This window comes from Nuphar pumila, chromosome 7, assembly GCF_984573655.1.
Source record: "Nuphar pumila chromosome 7, dmNupPumi1.hap1.1, whole genome shotgun sequence".
Lineage (NCBI taxonomy): Eukaryota > Viridiplantae > Streptophyta > Magnoliopsida > Nymphaeales > Nymphaeaceae > Nuphar > Nuphar pumila.
The window spans coordinates 121,476,145-121,493,938 of NC_143255.1; the positions used below are offsets into that span (position 1 = coordinate 121,476,145).

A 17,794-nucleotide genomic window follows, 5' to 3' on the forward strand; every position below is an offset into this window, starting at 1 on the left:
ATGATCAGCTGAAAGAGAACGAACCATAGGTTGGACAAGTTATCCAGACAACCGTACCTAGCTTATGTTGTGTTCATGCATATGAAAGCTTCGGCATATGTCTGAAACACACACACACACACAAACAGATGGAGTGGAATCTGTAATTTAATGGCATTTTTTATGTTAATTATATCTTAACTGAAAATGGGAAAGAGGAGAAAACCATGTGGGTGGTCAGCTATCACCAACGATGACATGCAAGGATAAATGACAAGATTTCGAAGCATCAAGTTGGTAGGGATGATGGAAGCGGACATTCCACGCCTCAGCTTTGTCGATCGAACCATTCCAATCAGCATCATCACATGAAAATCTCAGTAATTATTGCTAGTGATTCCAACATCATCACCAAAAGAGCAATGAGAATATTTCCGTTCATGATACACTACTTAAAAATTAATCCTAACAAGTGCTTAAATTACCAAAAAAGTAACTGCTATGGTTCTCTCAGCAGAAGACATGAGAACTGACAAAATTATTGACTGTTAAATGAACATGAATGGAGGACAGAAACACACCATTCAGTCACTACCAGTTGCCATTAAAAATTCACCCTCACATACAACCTCACCACCCACATATGCCTTTCCTTCCATCTTTGCAATTCCAAAACGTTTCTGCAACTTCACTAGGTTCATCCGCATAACTAAGGTGTCTCCTGCAATCACAGGCTTTCGAAATCTAACCTTGTCGACCCCTGCAAAGAAAAAATTTTCACGAGAACCACCAACTTCTGGTTGCAGCATCACCAGGCCTCCAACCTGAGCCATTGCCTGCATCACCATATTTAATCTTCTGAGAGTCACCAAAAGGCTCATGCAACAAATTTTACATTGACAAACTAAATCTCTGCAAAATTCACCACCCTGACATGACAATGGTTCTACTGGTTTAACACTGGTTTGGTAGTGGACCAACCATCCAACAGTCACAGCTTCAAGTTGTTTCAGGTCTAGGTGACCATTCTTGATGAAAACTGGTATCAATTTATAGGCGAGAATCAACTGGAACCAATCACAATATCCAACATGAAAGAATATTGAATTTCAATTGAACACATGACAAGGTACACACTGACATACACCCACAGGTGCACGGGCACATTAATTACTATGCATGAAAGATTTCCTTGAGGTGACACAACAAACGAAAGGAATTAATTCAGCTGGAAAATATTCAACCATATGGGGCATGAGACCACTTGCTAATTGTTATTTCAGATCAGAGTCTTTACATGGCCAGAAGCTGGACCAGAGTTACCAGAAGCTTCATAGACAACGGTCAACTAGTTTGTCTTGACAAATTGTAAATCATGTTGTGTCTCTTTTTACGGCTAATGGTGCTTTGTTGCTTTCATATTAAGTATCATAGTTTGGTTTCATTTTATCTTCTTCTTTCTCTTGTGGTAAATTAAATTTCTCAAAATTATGTTATGTTCCCCTCTACCTATGAATTTATCAACTGGTAAGAAGTCGACTAATTATGACTGCAAAGTTGTTTCTCCTCTAGATTGTTATGTGCAAGATTAGTGCTCAAGGAGAAAGATTGGGACTAAAGCATAAAAGAGGAGACTTGCCCTTCAGTTAGATTATCTCAAATCCAAGTTTCCAAACTTATATTAGGAAAACATGAGTTCTATTAATCCTATTTACCTAAGTTGAAGTTTATGACTTTCCAAGGGAAAGCTTTCCAATTCAAGAAAAAGTTTGTTTCCATACATGAAAGTATAAGAAAACAAGGGTGCACTCCTTGGGAAGAAGGGGCCTGCCCATGGACTCAAAATTTGGTTTTAGCTTCTTTATTTTAGTTTTGGACTGGGATATGGAATTAGTTTAGCATGACTTGCCTTCAGCTTGAGCTTGAGCTTGACCTTGACTTTGACTTTGGTCGGGCGGACTTTGTGTGTGTGTGTGTGTGAATGTGCACACAGTTTTAACCAGTAATAAATATCAGCTGTCACATAAGTGTGGGTACAGATGCGGGTGTGAGCGTGGGTGCAACAGGGCAGTTTCAAAAAACTTGGGTGCGGTGGTTCGTGTATATATGGGTAAATATTGGCTACTAATGAAGGTATGGAACTAATGAGCTAGAAATCATAGGTGCAAGTAGTATCGACTCAATCTAACCACATAAATGTGTTCAGCATGGTTTGTTTGCTAAGGATCAAGCCTTGGATCATGCTTTTCTGATGTAAAAATGTGATCTTATGAGTTATGAAATTTTGGCACATTGTGGGCCATTGATTTTTGGACCCCTTTAATAACCTAATTACTTGTCATAATCACATGATTCAAAACAAGTTTTTCACTAAAAACAAACCATGTAGATCACATCCATAACATTTGATCTACAAAAAATTGGAAATTTTTGAAGAAAAAAGTGATTTCTACTCATTAGTTCCGTACCTTCACTAGTAGCCAATATTTACCCTATATATATATATATATATATATATATATATATATATATATATATATATATATATATATAATGTGTGTGCGTGTGTGTGCTATAGATAAAATTGGACTTGGTTAGGTTAACTGAGTCCAGTTTTGGACAAAACTGGACCCTGGTGCTGCACCAGCCATGTCCAAGTGTCACACCCAAACGGATGCGGGTGCAACGCAGGTGCGTTGGCCTTTTAGAAGAGTCCATGTTACATAGAATATCAGCCATATTTTCAAAAATAGTGTGTTCTTTTCAAAAACTAATCAAATCCTTGTTAAAATTATGACATACCATGATTCTATCACGGTATTTATTTTTAGTTTCTACAAAAATTCATATTGTGTATTTTGATAATTTTTAAGTTTCATATAGATCGATATTCTTTCAAGATTTTCCATAACAAACCATAAAATTTTAGTTAATGTGAGCTTTTCTGATGCCGAGAAAATCACAGCAATGAGGTTTGTGTCATTGATTTTAACCCATGCATGTAGACCACCCTTTTTAACTGTTTAACGGATAGTTTTTAGTCTTTTAACGGTCATTATGTTTTATAATTGTTTAGAGGCTTCACTAACCAATCAAGGATTATATTTGACTATTTTGCCACACCCAAAACCATTAAAAACATTCTAAAATAGCCCCTTGACAACTCGTGACTTTTTGACATTTATGAACCACTTAAGCATTCAAAGTAGTTATTTCTACCATTTCTTGATTGTTTAATTAATTAACCATGCCTAAACTGTTAAAAACAATAATAATTGACAGTTTGACACAGGTCTGTATATATCCAGGTCTTCACCCTCATTTTTTACATTGACAATCCTCTCTCTCTCTCTCTAAGTGGTCTTTAATTTACAGAAGCAGGACTATCTATTAAAAAAATACTCCAGGTAGGACTATGATCACAATAAATAGGACATAGTATATTACGAACTATTTTGTGCAAAAAAATTAGAAGAAAATACATGGTTCCTTCAAAGTTCAAACAGAAAACTGAACCTTTGCATAGTCATCAAATCCAAGTTTCAGATTTATTTTAACATTGACAAAAGATAAAGTGATAAACTCAACATAAATGAAAAGAAAAACTAATAATAACAATAATACATTTGCTGATGAGCAAAATGCAATTACCCTACAAGAGGATAATAAGAATAAAGAAACATAGATCAGAAAAAAATAAATAAACAAATGGCTAAAGAAATAAAAAAGCCATTTAGAAGTACCTCAACCATAAGAACACCAGGCATGATCGGCCTATCTGGAAAATGCCCTGGAAAGAAATTGTCATTGATTGTGACATTTTTTATACCAACAGCAGAGGCACCAGGCTTATATTCAATAACTCTATCCACAAGAAGAAAAGGAAACCTGATAAAAGGGGAATAAGAAAATTAAATAACGGAACAGTATTTAGAACTCAAATGTATTTCAGCACAATGACAGTTTGTTCAATATCAAAGAACAAAACAAGAAAAAGTGCAAAATAATTTCCAAAGGAAATCCTATTAAATATACTTATGCATACATGCACACATACATACATATATTGAAATAGATAATGCGGTCAAAGGGAGTGGCATATAAGGTGTTTCTATTGTGGTATGGAACAAGGGTAACCAGAAGTGCCAGTGCACTTGGGGAAGCATGCTTCCCCAAAAACACGCTTCAAAAGCAAGAAACACGACTCTTCCGAAGCATGTGGGGAACCATTGTTTTTGTTTCGGAAGCGTGCTTCCCCACCTATGGGAAGCATGTTTCTAGAAATAAGGAAAAATGATTCCTATTAGAACAGAAGCTCGATTCCCAACTTCGGGAATCGAGTTTCATGGGGTCAATTCCCTTAGATTTTTTGTTTGGCCATTTTTGTCCCTGTTAAATTAGTTTTTTTACCAAAAAAAAAGGGAAATGCTCAACACTTTTTAAGGTAAAAAAGGTCTTTTAACTTAAAACGTATAAAAACAAAAGGGGATCGTTTTAGGGCCATTTTGAAGGATTTGAGAAGAAAGGTGCAGTGCACTGAGTCCTCCTCTAGGGTTTGTGTCTTTGGCGAGAATCCAGCAACCTGCGGACAAGTTTCTAGCAATGTGCGTCTCCATTTGTTCACCATGGCCATTTTTACAAGGTAAGCATTGCTCTCTCTCTCTCTCTCTCTCTCTCTCTCTCTCTCTCTCTCTCTCTCTCTTCTTCCACTTCTTCCCTGTGTGTCTTCTTCCTCTTCCCTGCACTTCTTTTTCTTCTTATTATTCTTCCTTTTCTTCCTTGCACTTGTCTTCTTCTTATTCTTCTTTTCTCCTTGGCCCTGCAGTTCTTCTTCCTCTTCACCCCTGCAATTCTTCTTCTTCTTCCTCTTCTCTCCTTCTTCTTCTTCTCCCCTGCCCCACACTTCTTCTTCTTCTTCTTCCCTATGCTTCTTCTTCTCCCCTACCCTGTTCTTCTTTCTCTTCCCTACACTTCTTCTTTTTCTTCTCTGCCCTTCACTTTTTTTCTTTTTCTACTTCATCTTCTTCTTTGTGCAGATTTACTCCCTTTTCCGTCTTGCTCTGCTTTTTTTCTGTTTTGCTCTCCATTTTGTTTTTCTGTTGGTTAATTGTTTACATTTTCTGTTGTAAAAAACAATAAACACTAACAGGGGAGTAGGACTTTCAATTCAGGTTATAAGCTAATAACTACTGGTGGATCTGTTTGATACTTACCAATAACTAAAAGAAAATTTTGAACAAAATTGGCTTAAAAAAGATGTTAATATTTTACTCAAAGTAAAAGACTTATTCATTTTGTTAATAATCAAGAGACTGTCAGATGTGCTTGGAAAACTGTAAATTGAAAATCATGCTCAGTAGGACCAATCGAAGATTAACTATCAAGAAGTTGGTTATATATTAGATGATATAAATCATTAATAAGGTCATGTTCAATTGATCACATAATTGTTTCTATGGCTTATTGGTACATAGTACATACTGATTCATCGGTTTTTAATATTAAATCATGTTTTTAATTAATTATCAAAAACAATATAAGAATGTTTTTATAGCTTATACTTTTATTGCCAATAATGTGATAATGTTTTTATTATTTTTATGTTTAGTAGTTCTTAAATTATTGTTGTATGGATTGTGGAATATGATTTTTTGTTGATGTATTAAATGTTTGAAATATGATGCATTTGTTAAATGGTTGAATATATGGTTCAGTTTTGAGATTGATAGATCATAATGCTTGTTATGTGTCATGCTTTATTTTGTCCATGAGAGCATAAATTTTATATTTTTGTAAATTAGGGAAAATATAATTACATTTTCAATTCTTGTTTAATTCCTATTCGGTTCTCTCTTCATTTCCCCTTCAATTCCCTTCATCTTTCTTGTTTGATTCCCATGTTGCTTACAATAGATTCTCGGTTTGCTTCCAAGTCATTATGTGCTTCCCGCTTCCTAAATTTTTAAAAGTGCCTCACTTCCCACTTCCGCTTCTCGTATTGTTTCCCGCAAACGCTTCCTCCATTGGCAACCTCTTGTGGTTATATACACTTGATTTACATAGATACAATCTCTAAAAGCAAAAACTAACCTTTGGACCATGTTTAGCATGTTCTATTTACTATGTTCATGTGTTAAAGTTAACTCCAACATGATGTTTTAGATCATTCATAACCATTCCTCTTTTCGTGAATTGTAACCTGCTGATTTTTCAACATCATAAAACTCAAATTTTATGGTATATTAGACATGTTAAAACAGCCTAACATAGTAAATAAAGCATGTTAAACTCATATGTATGGTTAGATCTGCATAAACAAAAGTGTTTTTCACCGTACAACATCATGGTTCACAACCACCATATATGCCAGGTACTATCGATAGTCTTGTACCATCTGGTAGAATCAACTATTTTTTGACAACTTATTGCATGTTTTTGTAGATCAAACTCTATAGATGTGATCACCATAGTCTATTTAGCAGAAAAAGATGCATTAGATTATAAAATTTTGATGTATAAAAGGCTTTGAAAGAAATCTAAAAAAACAATGGCCCATGTTGCACAATAACCTTACAATTGAAAAAAAGAAGGTTTTCTCACTAAAATAGTTTGGTTGAAAACAAGCTAAAACAAACATAACTACAGGGTTAAATAAAGCAAAAAAATATATCTGAAGCTAATGACATTTTGTTAAAAGCATGGTATATCAATACTGTTAAGATTAATTGTCATATTGAGGTTTTAAGCTTAAGTTTTCTTAAAAGTAGGTTATTTGATATTTCATGAATAAGGAGGGACTTGTATGTAATTTTTTTATATTGGCTTCTCTCTATTTAACTTAGAGGAGATTAGCCCTAATTGAGATTAACGAGTTCTCTTCTCTCTCAGCAGACCTCTCTCTCTCTCTCTCTCTCTCTCTCTCTCTCTCTCTCTCTCTCTCTCTTCTGGTGCACCTCATTTCAGTTTCCACATGGTATCAGAGCAGTGGATCTCTGGAGCGTGAGCACTTGATCGATCTACATCAAAAGGCTCGAGAAAAAAAAATATAAACAGTAAACAGTGTGCATATTTTTTGTTCGTCTTCTAATTGCATAGATCTGATCACAGATCTGATGTCTGACTAATGTCATGACACAGATCTGTAATCAGATCTAAAGGTCACGTCACGGTGACAGTGTTGTCAACTGGATCGGGTTGCGGCAGAGTTGGGTGTTGCGAGCAGATCAAGGATCTGGATGTTGAAAAAAAAAATCTCTATGTCGTGGGATTTTTGTGTCGTGTGCAGTTGCTCATATTGGATGTCGTGTTTGACTATGTTCTGGTTTTTCCCAGATCTACGTTTCTGATCTGATTTTTTCTACTATTTCTGATGTGGGTTGAATAACCCAATGAAATCGTGAAATAGACTGTCGTGTGATCGTGAAACACGTTGGCGTGAAGTCAATTCTGGTGTGGTGAAACAGCCTTGAGTGGTCGTGAAAGTGGTTGTCATGTGATCATAAAACACGTTGTTCCTGTATCAGCTGAAATTGTTAACTCGGTTCTGAAGTCGTGAAATAGTCGTGTGTGGTCGTGAAAGTGGCTGAAGTCATGAAATAGCCTTGGGTGGTTGATGAACATCCCAAAGTCAAAATCTGAGAGATTAATAGAGTGGTTTTTTTTGTTTGGTTTATTACAGTTGTACTAGCATCAAATACCTCCCGTACTATGGGCGAAGTTTCGAAATTTGATCCCAAAAATGAGGCTATTGGGGAATATAAGGCATTTGCAAACCCCTTCTCGTATGGTTCTTCTGTGAGATTGAATGAAACAAACTATGCCAGGTGGTCCAGAACTTTTATGATGTCGATATCTGGACATCGTAGAAAACACATTTTGTTGGAAACTGAACCTAATGAAAAGGTGGGAAAATATATTACTTGGGACGAAGATAATGACATAGTTATATCATGGATCATGAATAGTGTCGAACCTCATATTGCAGATGGTCTAATTTACTATAATACAACCAAACAGATGTGGGACAACCTTCGAGATACGTACTCTCAAGAGACAATGTGAGTCGTATCCTGCAAGTCGAACAGGAGATATATAATTTGCAGCAGGAAGATCAGACTTTGGCCCAATATTATGCCTCTGTCAAAGCAGCGTTTGAAAGACTAAATGTCCACATGCCTCTGTGTTGTTCGCAGCAAAAGGATCATCAAGAACAGACTATGGTTGCTCGGTTTCTCACGGGTTTATCTTGAGAATTCTCCATTGCAAAAGTCCAAATGCTGACTAGATTCGATGTACCTACTCTTGCTGACGCATACAATTGTCTGAGTAGACTTGTGATTTCTCTTCCACAATCTCATCCTGTGTCCCAGTCATATGCCCTAACTGTCTCATCTGGGTATGGACATGGAAATATTCATAATATTAGAGGACGAGGTCGTGGAAGAGGTATGGGAGGCAGAGGCAAACTTCAATGTACTTTCTGTGGAAAATCTGAACATTTAGAAGATCGTTGCTGGGATAAGCATGGACGGCCAACTTCTTCTGCATCAAAGCTTAATGCTCTAAAAGCTAATGTTACTACGCTAGAGGTAGCAAATGAAACTGACAATACTTCTGCAAGTGACAGTATCACCCTTAGTCGAGCAGAATATGATGAGCTGATAGCTCGTCGGCCTTCAAGCTCCTCTTCTCCCGTAGCTGGTGTGGCCTACTCAACAGGGGATCATCTTCATCTGAATGATAGTAAGTGGATTATTGACTCTGGTGCATCCAAACATCTGTGTGGGAATTCGTGTTTCTTTTTATATCTACAAAATATTACTGTTCATCGAGGAATCTCATTAGCTGATGGGAGTTCCTCACCAGTTGCTGGTCAGGAAAATATTTCTATATCCTCTTGCAGTTGAAAAATGTTCTTCATGCTCCCTCATTCCCTCAAAGTTTACTCTCTATTAGTTGTCTTACCAAAGAACTAAACTGTAGAGTGATATTTGACCTGATGGGTTGTCATTTTCAGGATTTGCTGACGGAGAAGAAGATTGGTGGAGGCTATGAAAAAAATGGAGTCTACTACCTACATCATCCAGTGGGCAATATTTATGTTGCAGTAGAACACTCATCCAGTCCTGTTCAGTGGCATCGTCGTCTTGGTCACCCTTCATTGTCAAAGCTCCGTTATATCTTCCCTCAAATTCCGTCTACTACATCATTCTAGTGTAAAGCATGTCAGTTGGGCATGCATCATCGGAGTTCGTTCCCTTTTAGTCAGAGTCAGTCCAGTCATAAGGTTTTTGAACTTTTTCATGCAGATATATGGGGTCCTAGTAAGATTTCTACCAGGACTCAGTGTTGATATTATCTTGTTATTGTTGAGGATTTTTCTAAGTTGTCGTGGTTGTTTCTAATAAAAGAAAGATCTGAAGTTCCAAGTATCATCAAATCCTTAATTCTTGAAATAAAAACTCAGTTTGAATCTGTTGCCAAGATTGTTCGCACTGATAATGCTCTTGAGTTCAAAACAAAAGCCTTGTTGCAATTTTATCAAGACCATGACATTCAACCCCAAACTACTTGTGCCTATTCCTCTCAACAAAATGGCATAGCTGAGCGAAAACACAGGCACCTCCTAGATGTTGCACGTACCCTCATGATTCAATCCAATGTTCCTGCGTTATATTGGGGCGATGCGGTTATCACTGCTTGTTATCTGATCAACTGCATGCCTTCATCTTCCGTGGGAGAACAAATTCCGCTACATATCCTAAATCCTAATACCCCACTCTTCTCTTACTCACCTAAAATATTTGAGTGTGTTTGTTTTGTGCACAAACTTGGACCTGACCGTGATAAATTAGTTGCTCAAGCTACAAAATGCATGTTTATAGGTTATCCAAAAAATCAAAAGGGGTATCGATGTTATGATTCAATTTCTCGGCGAGAGTATGTCAGTGTAGATGTATCTTTCTTGGAATCAATTCCATATTATTCTAGTACCGGTACTCAGAAGCAAGTTGATCTAGCTGATTCTTTTCCACTACCTGTACCTCTTTTTCCTTTGGAATATGTGCCCTTATTACCAAACCAAACTTTATCCTCCTCACGGTTTCATAATCCTCCATTGGTATATGTGCGTAGAGCTCCACCTCCTCCAGTGCCTTCATCTTCTTCTTCTCTTGAGGAAAGTACTACTGACAACAGTGACCTTCATGATGATGATAACAGGCCAATCGCTCTACGAAGGGGGACATGACAATGTACCTTATACCCCATATCTCATTTTGTGTCCAATGTCAGAATTGGAACTCAGATGAAAGTATTTATTTCAGCCTTATCTGCTGAAACTATTTCTTTGAACTATCAACAGACAGAGCTTGATAACAGGTGGAAGCAGGCTATGCAAGAAGAAATGGATGCCTTGTTGTCGCAACATACATGGGATCTAGTTGATTCCCCAGTAGATGTTGACATTGTTGGATGCAAATGGGTATATACAATAAAGTACAAATCAGATGGTTCTATTGAAAGATACAAGGTCAGATTAGTAGCTAAAGGGTATACTCAGACTTATGGTATTGATTTCTTTGAAACTTTTTCTCTTGTTGCACGAATGGGTACCATTCGTCTTGTTCTCTCCGTAGTTGTTCACCATGGATGGAGTTTGTGTCAATTAGATGTGAAAAATGCATTTCTATATGGGGATCTGTCTGAGACAGTATACATGCAGCAACCTCCTAGTTTCGAGGTTGAGGGAGAGTGTCAGAAGGTGTATAGATTAAGAAAGGCGATATATGGTTTGAAACAAAGTCCGCGTGCATGGTTTCAAAAATTGTTTGAAGTGATGAGTTTTGGCTTTAATAGGTCGGCGATAGACCATACATTATTTATTAAGAAAACTAAGTCAGGTATAGTGGTTATGGTGGTATATGTGGATGACATCATTCTTACAGGAGATGATATGAAAGATATTGAAGCTACAAAGGCTCATCTTCAAAAATATTTATTTACAAAAGATCTTGGTTCACTTAGATATTTTCTGAGTATAGAAGTTGCCAGGAGCCGTGAAGGTTTTGTCTCAACGGAAGTATGTTCTTGACTTATTAAAAGAGACTGGAATGTTGGGAGCTAAACCAGCAAATATTCCCATGGACCATAAATCTCAGTTGTTTGAAGAAGGGTCGAAACTTGTTGATAGCAAAAGTTATCGCTCACTGGTAGGGAAGCTACTATATGTAAATGTGATCAGACCTGATATTGCTTTAGCAGTAAGCAAGGTTAGCCAATTTATGGACAAACCAACTGAGGTACACTGGAATGCAGCAATAATGATTCTCAGGCACTTAAAATCTTCTCCTGAAAAAGGGTTATTATTCAAGAAAGGTGAAACCCTAAAAATAGTGGCTTACTCTGATGCTGACTATGCAGGATCTGTAGTGGATAGAAAATCTACCACAGGATTCTGTGTGTTTATGGGAGATAACCTAATTTCATGGAGAAGTAAGAAGCAAAATGTGGTGGATAGGTCGAGTGCAGAATCAGAATATAGGGCTATGGCCCAAACAGCTGATGAATTAATGTGGATTCGAACCGTACTAAATGATCTTCAGGTGAAGGTTTCATCTCCTATGACAATGATGTGTGATAACAAGGCAGCCACATATATAGCGAACAAATCAGTCTTTCATGAGAGGACAAAACATATTGAGGTTGATTGCCACTACGTAAGAGATATGGTTCAAGCTTGTCATATCGCTACCAAATATCTAAAGTCGGAGGACCAAGTTGCAGATATGTTTACAAAACCTCTTGCTAGACCAAATTTCTCAAAATGTTGTGACAAGCTAAGCATAATTGATATCTATGCTCCAGCTTGAGGGGTGGGTGGGGGGGGTGTTAAGATTAATTGTCATATTGAGGTTTTAAGCTTAAGTTTTCTTAAAAGTAGGTTATTTGATATTTCATAAATAAGGAGGGACTTGTATATAATTTTTTTATATTGGCTTCTCTCTATTTAACTTAGAGGAGATTAGCCCTAATTGAGATTAATGAGTTCTCTCTCTCTCTCTCTCTCTCTCTCTCTCTCTCTCTCTCTCTCTCTCTCTCTCTCTCTCTCTCTCTCTCTCTCTCTCTCTCGGTTCTGGTGCACCTCATTTCAGTTTCCACAAGTATCATATATCCATATATGTACATAGATAGATACATACATATATAGTTTGATTTAAAACAACTTTTTTATAAAGCAAGCTAGAACAAACATATTTATAGGGTCAAATAAATAAATAAATAAAATGCAGCTAATGACATTTTGCTAAAAGCATGGTACATCAATACTATACATACCTATATATATAGACCATGGTTGCCTGTCGAGGAAGCGGGAGCGGGAAGCGAGGCACTTTCAAAAATTTAGGAAGCGGGAAGCGTGAGACTATTTAGAAGCGAGTCACGAACCGTCTCGGAAGCGACCTAGGAAGCGAACCGGAAGTGACCTAGAAAGCGAGGGGGAAGCGAAAAAAGAAGAAAAAAAATAAATAATAAAAAATAAAATGAAAAAAGAGGGAAGCAAGGGGGAAGCACGCTTCCCAAAAAAGGGGGACGCTTCCCCCACGCGTTTCGGAAGCGCGACGTTTCGCACTTCCGAAGCGTGTATCGGGGAAGCGTGCTTCCCCTACTATAGGGGTGCTTCTGGTAACTCTGATATAGACCATAGTCACATGTATTGTTAAAGGTAATTTCTCGATGAGGGTGTTTCTCGGAGAGATTTTCAAAAGTTGATAAATCTCGGGAAAATCTTGGGTCTCGAGAGTTTAAAAAATTGGAAAAAATATAAATAACAACAAAAAATCTAAGAAAATAATAAGTTTTGCATTATTTTTCTTTCAAAAATATAAAGAAACATGTTTTAAAGGTTTTAAAATATAAAAGAAACAAAAAAATAGAAAATGTAGACTTAAAATTTAAAAAAACAACATTTTTTCTGAAAAAAATATTGAGATATTATAGCGATATTTTGAAAATATCGCGGCTACCTTGAAATAGCCAATAATATTGCGATATTTTCAAAATATCGGCGATATTGGTGAGAGGGATATAGACACACACTATTGAGGTGGAAATCATAGGTGCAAGCTATATCGACTCAAATATAACCATATAGATGTGTTCAACATGGTTTGACTGCTAAGGATCAAGCACCTAATCCACTCAAGTCAAGTTGCACTTGGCTATGAATCCACCTTAGCTGAGGCATGAACAAGTTTTTGTGACAAAACAACACGGTTTTTTGAGCCATCAAATTTTGTATATTATGAGTCATTGATTTTTGAAACCCTTGGAAAACCTATTTATATGTCACAATCACATGATTTAAAAATTATTTTCTACTAAACAAACCATGTAGATCACACTTTGAGGTTCTGATCTACAAAAAATCAAAAAAATATGAAAATAAAGATCATTTCTACTCAATAGTTTTGCATCTTCATTAGTACCAAAAATACATACATACATATATGGATAAGTCTAGTGTGGATGTGTGTATGGTATCAATGAGCTGAAATACGCAATATCTTATTGCTCGTGTTTTCTTAAGTGAATTTAACCTTACAGATATGATCTACATGGTCTGTTTGGTGGGAATCAACCTTTACATCACCAAAATCTAGTAAGTGTACAGGGTTTTTTGGTGATTCAAAAATCAACGGCCGTAAATGCACCAAATTGTCATACTTAAAAAAAGGTATTTTTATCCAAAAAACATGATCCAAGGTTCAATCTCAAACAAATTGACTATGTTGAACACATATGTAGTGTCAGATTGAGTCAAAACAACTTGCACGTATGAGTTTCAATTCATTTGATACCGTATATAGATAGGACAAGTCTTTGGGGCAGATGTGCATACGGTATCATTGAGTTGAAACTCATAGATGCAAGTTGTCTGATGATGAACATAAAGGTGGCAAGATCCTACACATCAATGTAATCACTAGTAAGGAGAGAACTTTGATAATGAGGATACCATCGCTAATAAAAGAGAATGTTCTGACAAGATAAGACTTAGGAAATAAAGTGACAAATTTGAACCTAATGGTGTTGGCAAAACAGGGGGACTTGGGCGAAAAGGGTAAACCTCAAGGTGGCCTAGTGGCATTGCCAATGAATGGAGGGATTCTAGTGAGATAAAACAGAAAAGAAGAAGGTGGCTTTTTTTATTGTTTTTTGTGTGATGGCCAAGTCCTAATGTCTATTTTATGTGTCATTCATTACAGCTCGCTTTTAATCTCCTTGAAATCACCCTATCGGCAGTTAACTTGAAGCCACATATATGTGTGAATTCTTTTACAAAAGGTGACACACCCTAACATTTCTTGGTACTACCCAACTCCAGGATGGTGTCCATCAACGATACAAGTTTTTTGGTCAAACTAAGTCTTAAATTGATTTAAGCATTCACATCAAGGGTATTTATATAAAATCATGATACCACGATTTTTTCATTAATAAAATGATTAAGTAGTAGTACAAGTCACAACATCCTTCAATATGTGAGTCAGAGAGATCCAAAGATGTTTTGAACCATTTGGTGAGGAATCCAACCTGTTCAAGAAGAAAGACAACACAAATTACTTCGACAAGGCATAGGTTTTAACTGCCTATGTTAAGACCGAGTAATTTTTGCACCATTGAAAGCTTATTCTGAAGGTCAAATTCTGCAAATGACAGTCCTTTGCTGCCACTTTCACCCTAATCTAAGGTAGGTTAGTAGGTGATCAAAGAGAGTCAAACTTTGACTTATTAAACTTGAACCAATAGGAAAGCTTGATTATTTTGATAAAATCCATACAAATGTATGCTTGATGAACTTTTGATAGAAAACTTACTTGAGTTGGTAAGTGTGCCTGCTTTTTATTAGTAGTCCAATTATACCCAAGTTAGGAAAGTGAATTCCACGATAATGAGGAAAAGATGTCCCACTTATATAATAGAAGCACCCTGTATTAGAAAAATCACATAGAGCTTAATAAAAGATTACAAGTAAAGAGGTTTAAAGCACAATTTCCAATTTTAGTTGTCCACCTTATTTCAAACTTTTCAACTTGAAATTAGATTATGGATCAGAAAAAATAATTTACTCCTCTCTTAGATCCTCTCTTAGATCAGATCTGAAGGTACCAGGCTCACAAGTTTCCAGGATCACTGCTGGAAAATGCTAAAGTGTAGAGATTCAAGTACACTTAATTTGACAGAAATTATTAATTTATTTACAGAAAAAAAACAACCTAATACACACATTGGCTTGTTCTCAGAATGCCAAAAACAGTTCACTAGTAGAGCACAAGAAAAAAAAATGCATTCACAAAAACAAAACATGGAAGAAGTACCTATATCTCACAAAAAAAATGATTCATTAAAAAAAGCATTCAAAATCTTACCTATGCGGTAGGATGTCTCGGATCTGGTTGATATCAAGCACAGTAGGAAATGCCGGAAATTCTACAAACGGAGAAGAGGAAAAAGAGAGATAAATGAAAACCAGAAGCATAAATCAGGATTAAAGAGCCAGGATTCCGAAGAAAATAACAGATCCACGTACGCTTTTCGATTGGAATCTCTTCGACTTCGGTGGCGCCCTCCGTTCCATCAGCAGAGGCAAGAGCAATGAGCGAGTTCAGCCTCTTCGAGTCCGGCAGGAGGTTAAGGTGAGGGTTCGGAAGGGAGAGGGAAAGCGGCGAGCAATGCCTCATGAAAGAAGGCAGAAGAGGTGACGAGAAGGTGCGGAGGATGCGCCGAGGGGAAGAGAGCGATGGCGGTGCCGGGGATGGAGAGACGAACGATTTCGTCGCCATCGAGAGAGAAGAAGCAGGAGGAAGGATGGGGAGCTATTTATATGAGGGGCTCTGGGGTTTTTCGGTGAAGCCACCGCTGATATTGCGAAGCCACCAGCTGCACATGCATATACCCATGCACATAAAGTCCAAAATTCATGAAGCAATTTGAATGCTCAGAAGGAGCAAGGGCTAGAATAACATTCCAAGAGAAAAGGCAAACCAGATGACAGTACAATGGTTCACACAATACTACTGGTTGCTTGAGAAAATCAAACAGTAAAAGCAGCATTAATAGCACATATACATCAAGAACAAATAAGCATCCACATTTCCCTCTTAATATGTAGAAAATATGTAAACATATCCATAATGCTGCTCTAGGAATACAGAAAGCTCGAGAAGGGAATAAGAAAATTAAAAGAAATTGTGCGACAAGGTACTGGAAAGTCGAAACCTGCAAAATTCAAGAAAAATCATCTCCCTAATTTCCACCACATTGTGATTGGATCCCAAGGGACTCCTATCAGAACCCTTGAGAGTGGCTATTTCTCCCTTGCCCTAGATTAGTTCTCTCTTAATTTAGGGCAGTAGCAAGGAGCAATCAAGTACCAGCAAAATTCAACCTTTCGGGAGTCTCAAGCTGGTTGGAGAAGGAGAAGGGAAGATGGGAAGAAGAAGACAAAGTGGGTGAAAGAAAAAGAGACCCTATTCGAGGTAGGGCACCTCCATGATTTCATTCATGAGAAGACTCATTGACAAAAAGAAACAGGGCTGTCACAGAGCATTATTCAATACTACCCTAATTGCATTTCCCCAATCGAAGCAATTACAATAGTATTCTCATTGTATGGAGGAAGATTTCAACAACCATTTATATCTATGTGAATCACAAAATCCCTCTGAAACATAATGTGAAAAAACAAACCTTGTTTTTTTAAACTCTGCTAGACACCAATGACGATGATCCCCGAAAATAGGTCTGGATTGTTGCTTGTGTGTCACGCCCCAGGGAAAGCTGCGTGCTGTGAGCCAGAGAAGGAGAAACGATTTAGAAATTCACAACAGGCAAAATCCAGCAGGGAAGGTGGGCCAACAGAGAGAGAGAGACCCAAAAGACGCCTCCTCTTTTGGGGAAGCAGACCAGGTCATGCTCAACATGAGCCTTTTGCTCATGCTAAAATCTCAACCGACCATTGTAGTTTTCGGATGAATGCCACGTGGCACTTAACGTTTCCGTTAAATGCTAAGTTTCCATCAAATTTTTGAATAAAAAAGGTTATTAAAAAAATGTACGAAACCCCCAAAAAGACACCTGGCTTTCGGGGGTCCAGCCGGTCTCTCTCTAGTTTCTCGTTCTCTTCTGTGTTTTGCAATCAATAGCAGAGAAAGTTTATCAACCCAAGCTCATTATATATATATATATATACATATACCTTCGTGATTAGATGTCACATCTGTTTGACAACAAATCATGAAGACTGAAAACTGAATCCATCCTGATGGAGGAAAAGAGCATCGATTTGCATTGACCCCATCCGTTAAATGTTGGATGTTGTAAGTCAAGTGCATATCAGATTCATGGAATGAAGCCAAACGGGGGGAGAGGAGCTGGCTGGGTCAAGGGAAAGAGAGAGGCAGATCGAAGAAAGAGCATACCTTTATTATGCAGGTGGGAGAGGGTCGTGGATATGATGTGAGCAGGGGCTTCCTCCGGCGTGCAGGCGGTGAGATCTCCGAAAGTGGCACGGGTGGTGGGTTGGCTGCAGAGATGGAGAAGTGTCAGAGAGGGAGGAAGGGAGAGCAAACACTGAACGAGAAACAGAGAGTGATACAGAACGAGAGACAAAGAGGGAGACCAGAGACGCTTTATAGGATGGAGCCTGCGTGTTTCCACTTCCACACCAGAGAGAGAGAGAAGAGAACGATAAACGAGAGAGACCGGCTGGACCCCGAAAGGCAGGCGTCTTTTTGGAGTTTCTTACATTTTT

At 37.5% G+C, this 17,794-nt stretch overlaps 1 protein-coding gene across 2 annotated transcripts; it reads right to left on the reverse strand.

Moving 5' to 3' along the window:
* Window positions 1–348: 348 nt before the first annotated feature.
* On the reverse strand, window positions 349–17,568 carry LOC149833237 (uncharacterized). Of its 2 annotated transcripts, XM_090012763.1 has the most exons (6): window positions 17,463–17,568; window positions 16,732–16,828; window positions 15,572–15,921; window positions 15,411–15,471; window positions 3,723–3,867; window positions 349–815 (listed from the first exon to the last, which is right to left on the reverse strand). In XM_090012763.1, exons 3-6 carry the CDS (start codon window positions 15,822–15,824, stop codon window positions 564–566), a joined length of 711 nt encoding a protein of 236 aa, XP_089868889.1. In that variant the 5' UTR covers window positions 15,825–15,921; window positions 16,732–16,828; window positions 17,463–17,568; the 3' UTR covers window positions 349–563. The 2 variants fall into 2 exon arrangements, with proteins under 2 accessions (XP_089868889.1, XP_089868890.1); XM_090012764.1 differs by lacking the exon at window positions 17,463–17,568 and having other exon boundaries at window positions 16,732–16,872.
* Between the last annotated feature and the right edge of the window lie 226 nt (window positions 17,569–17,794).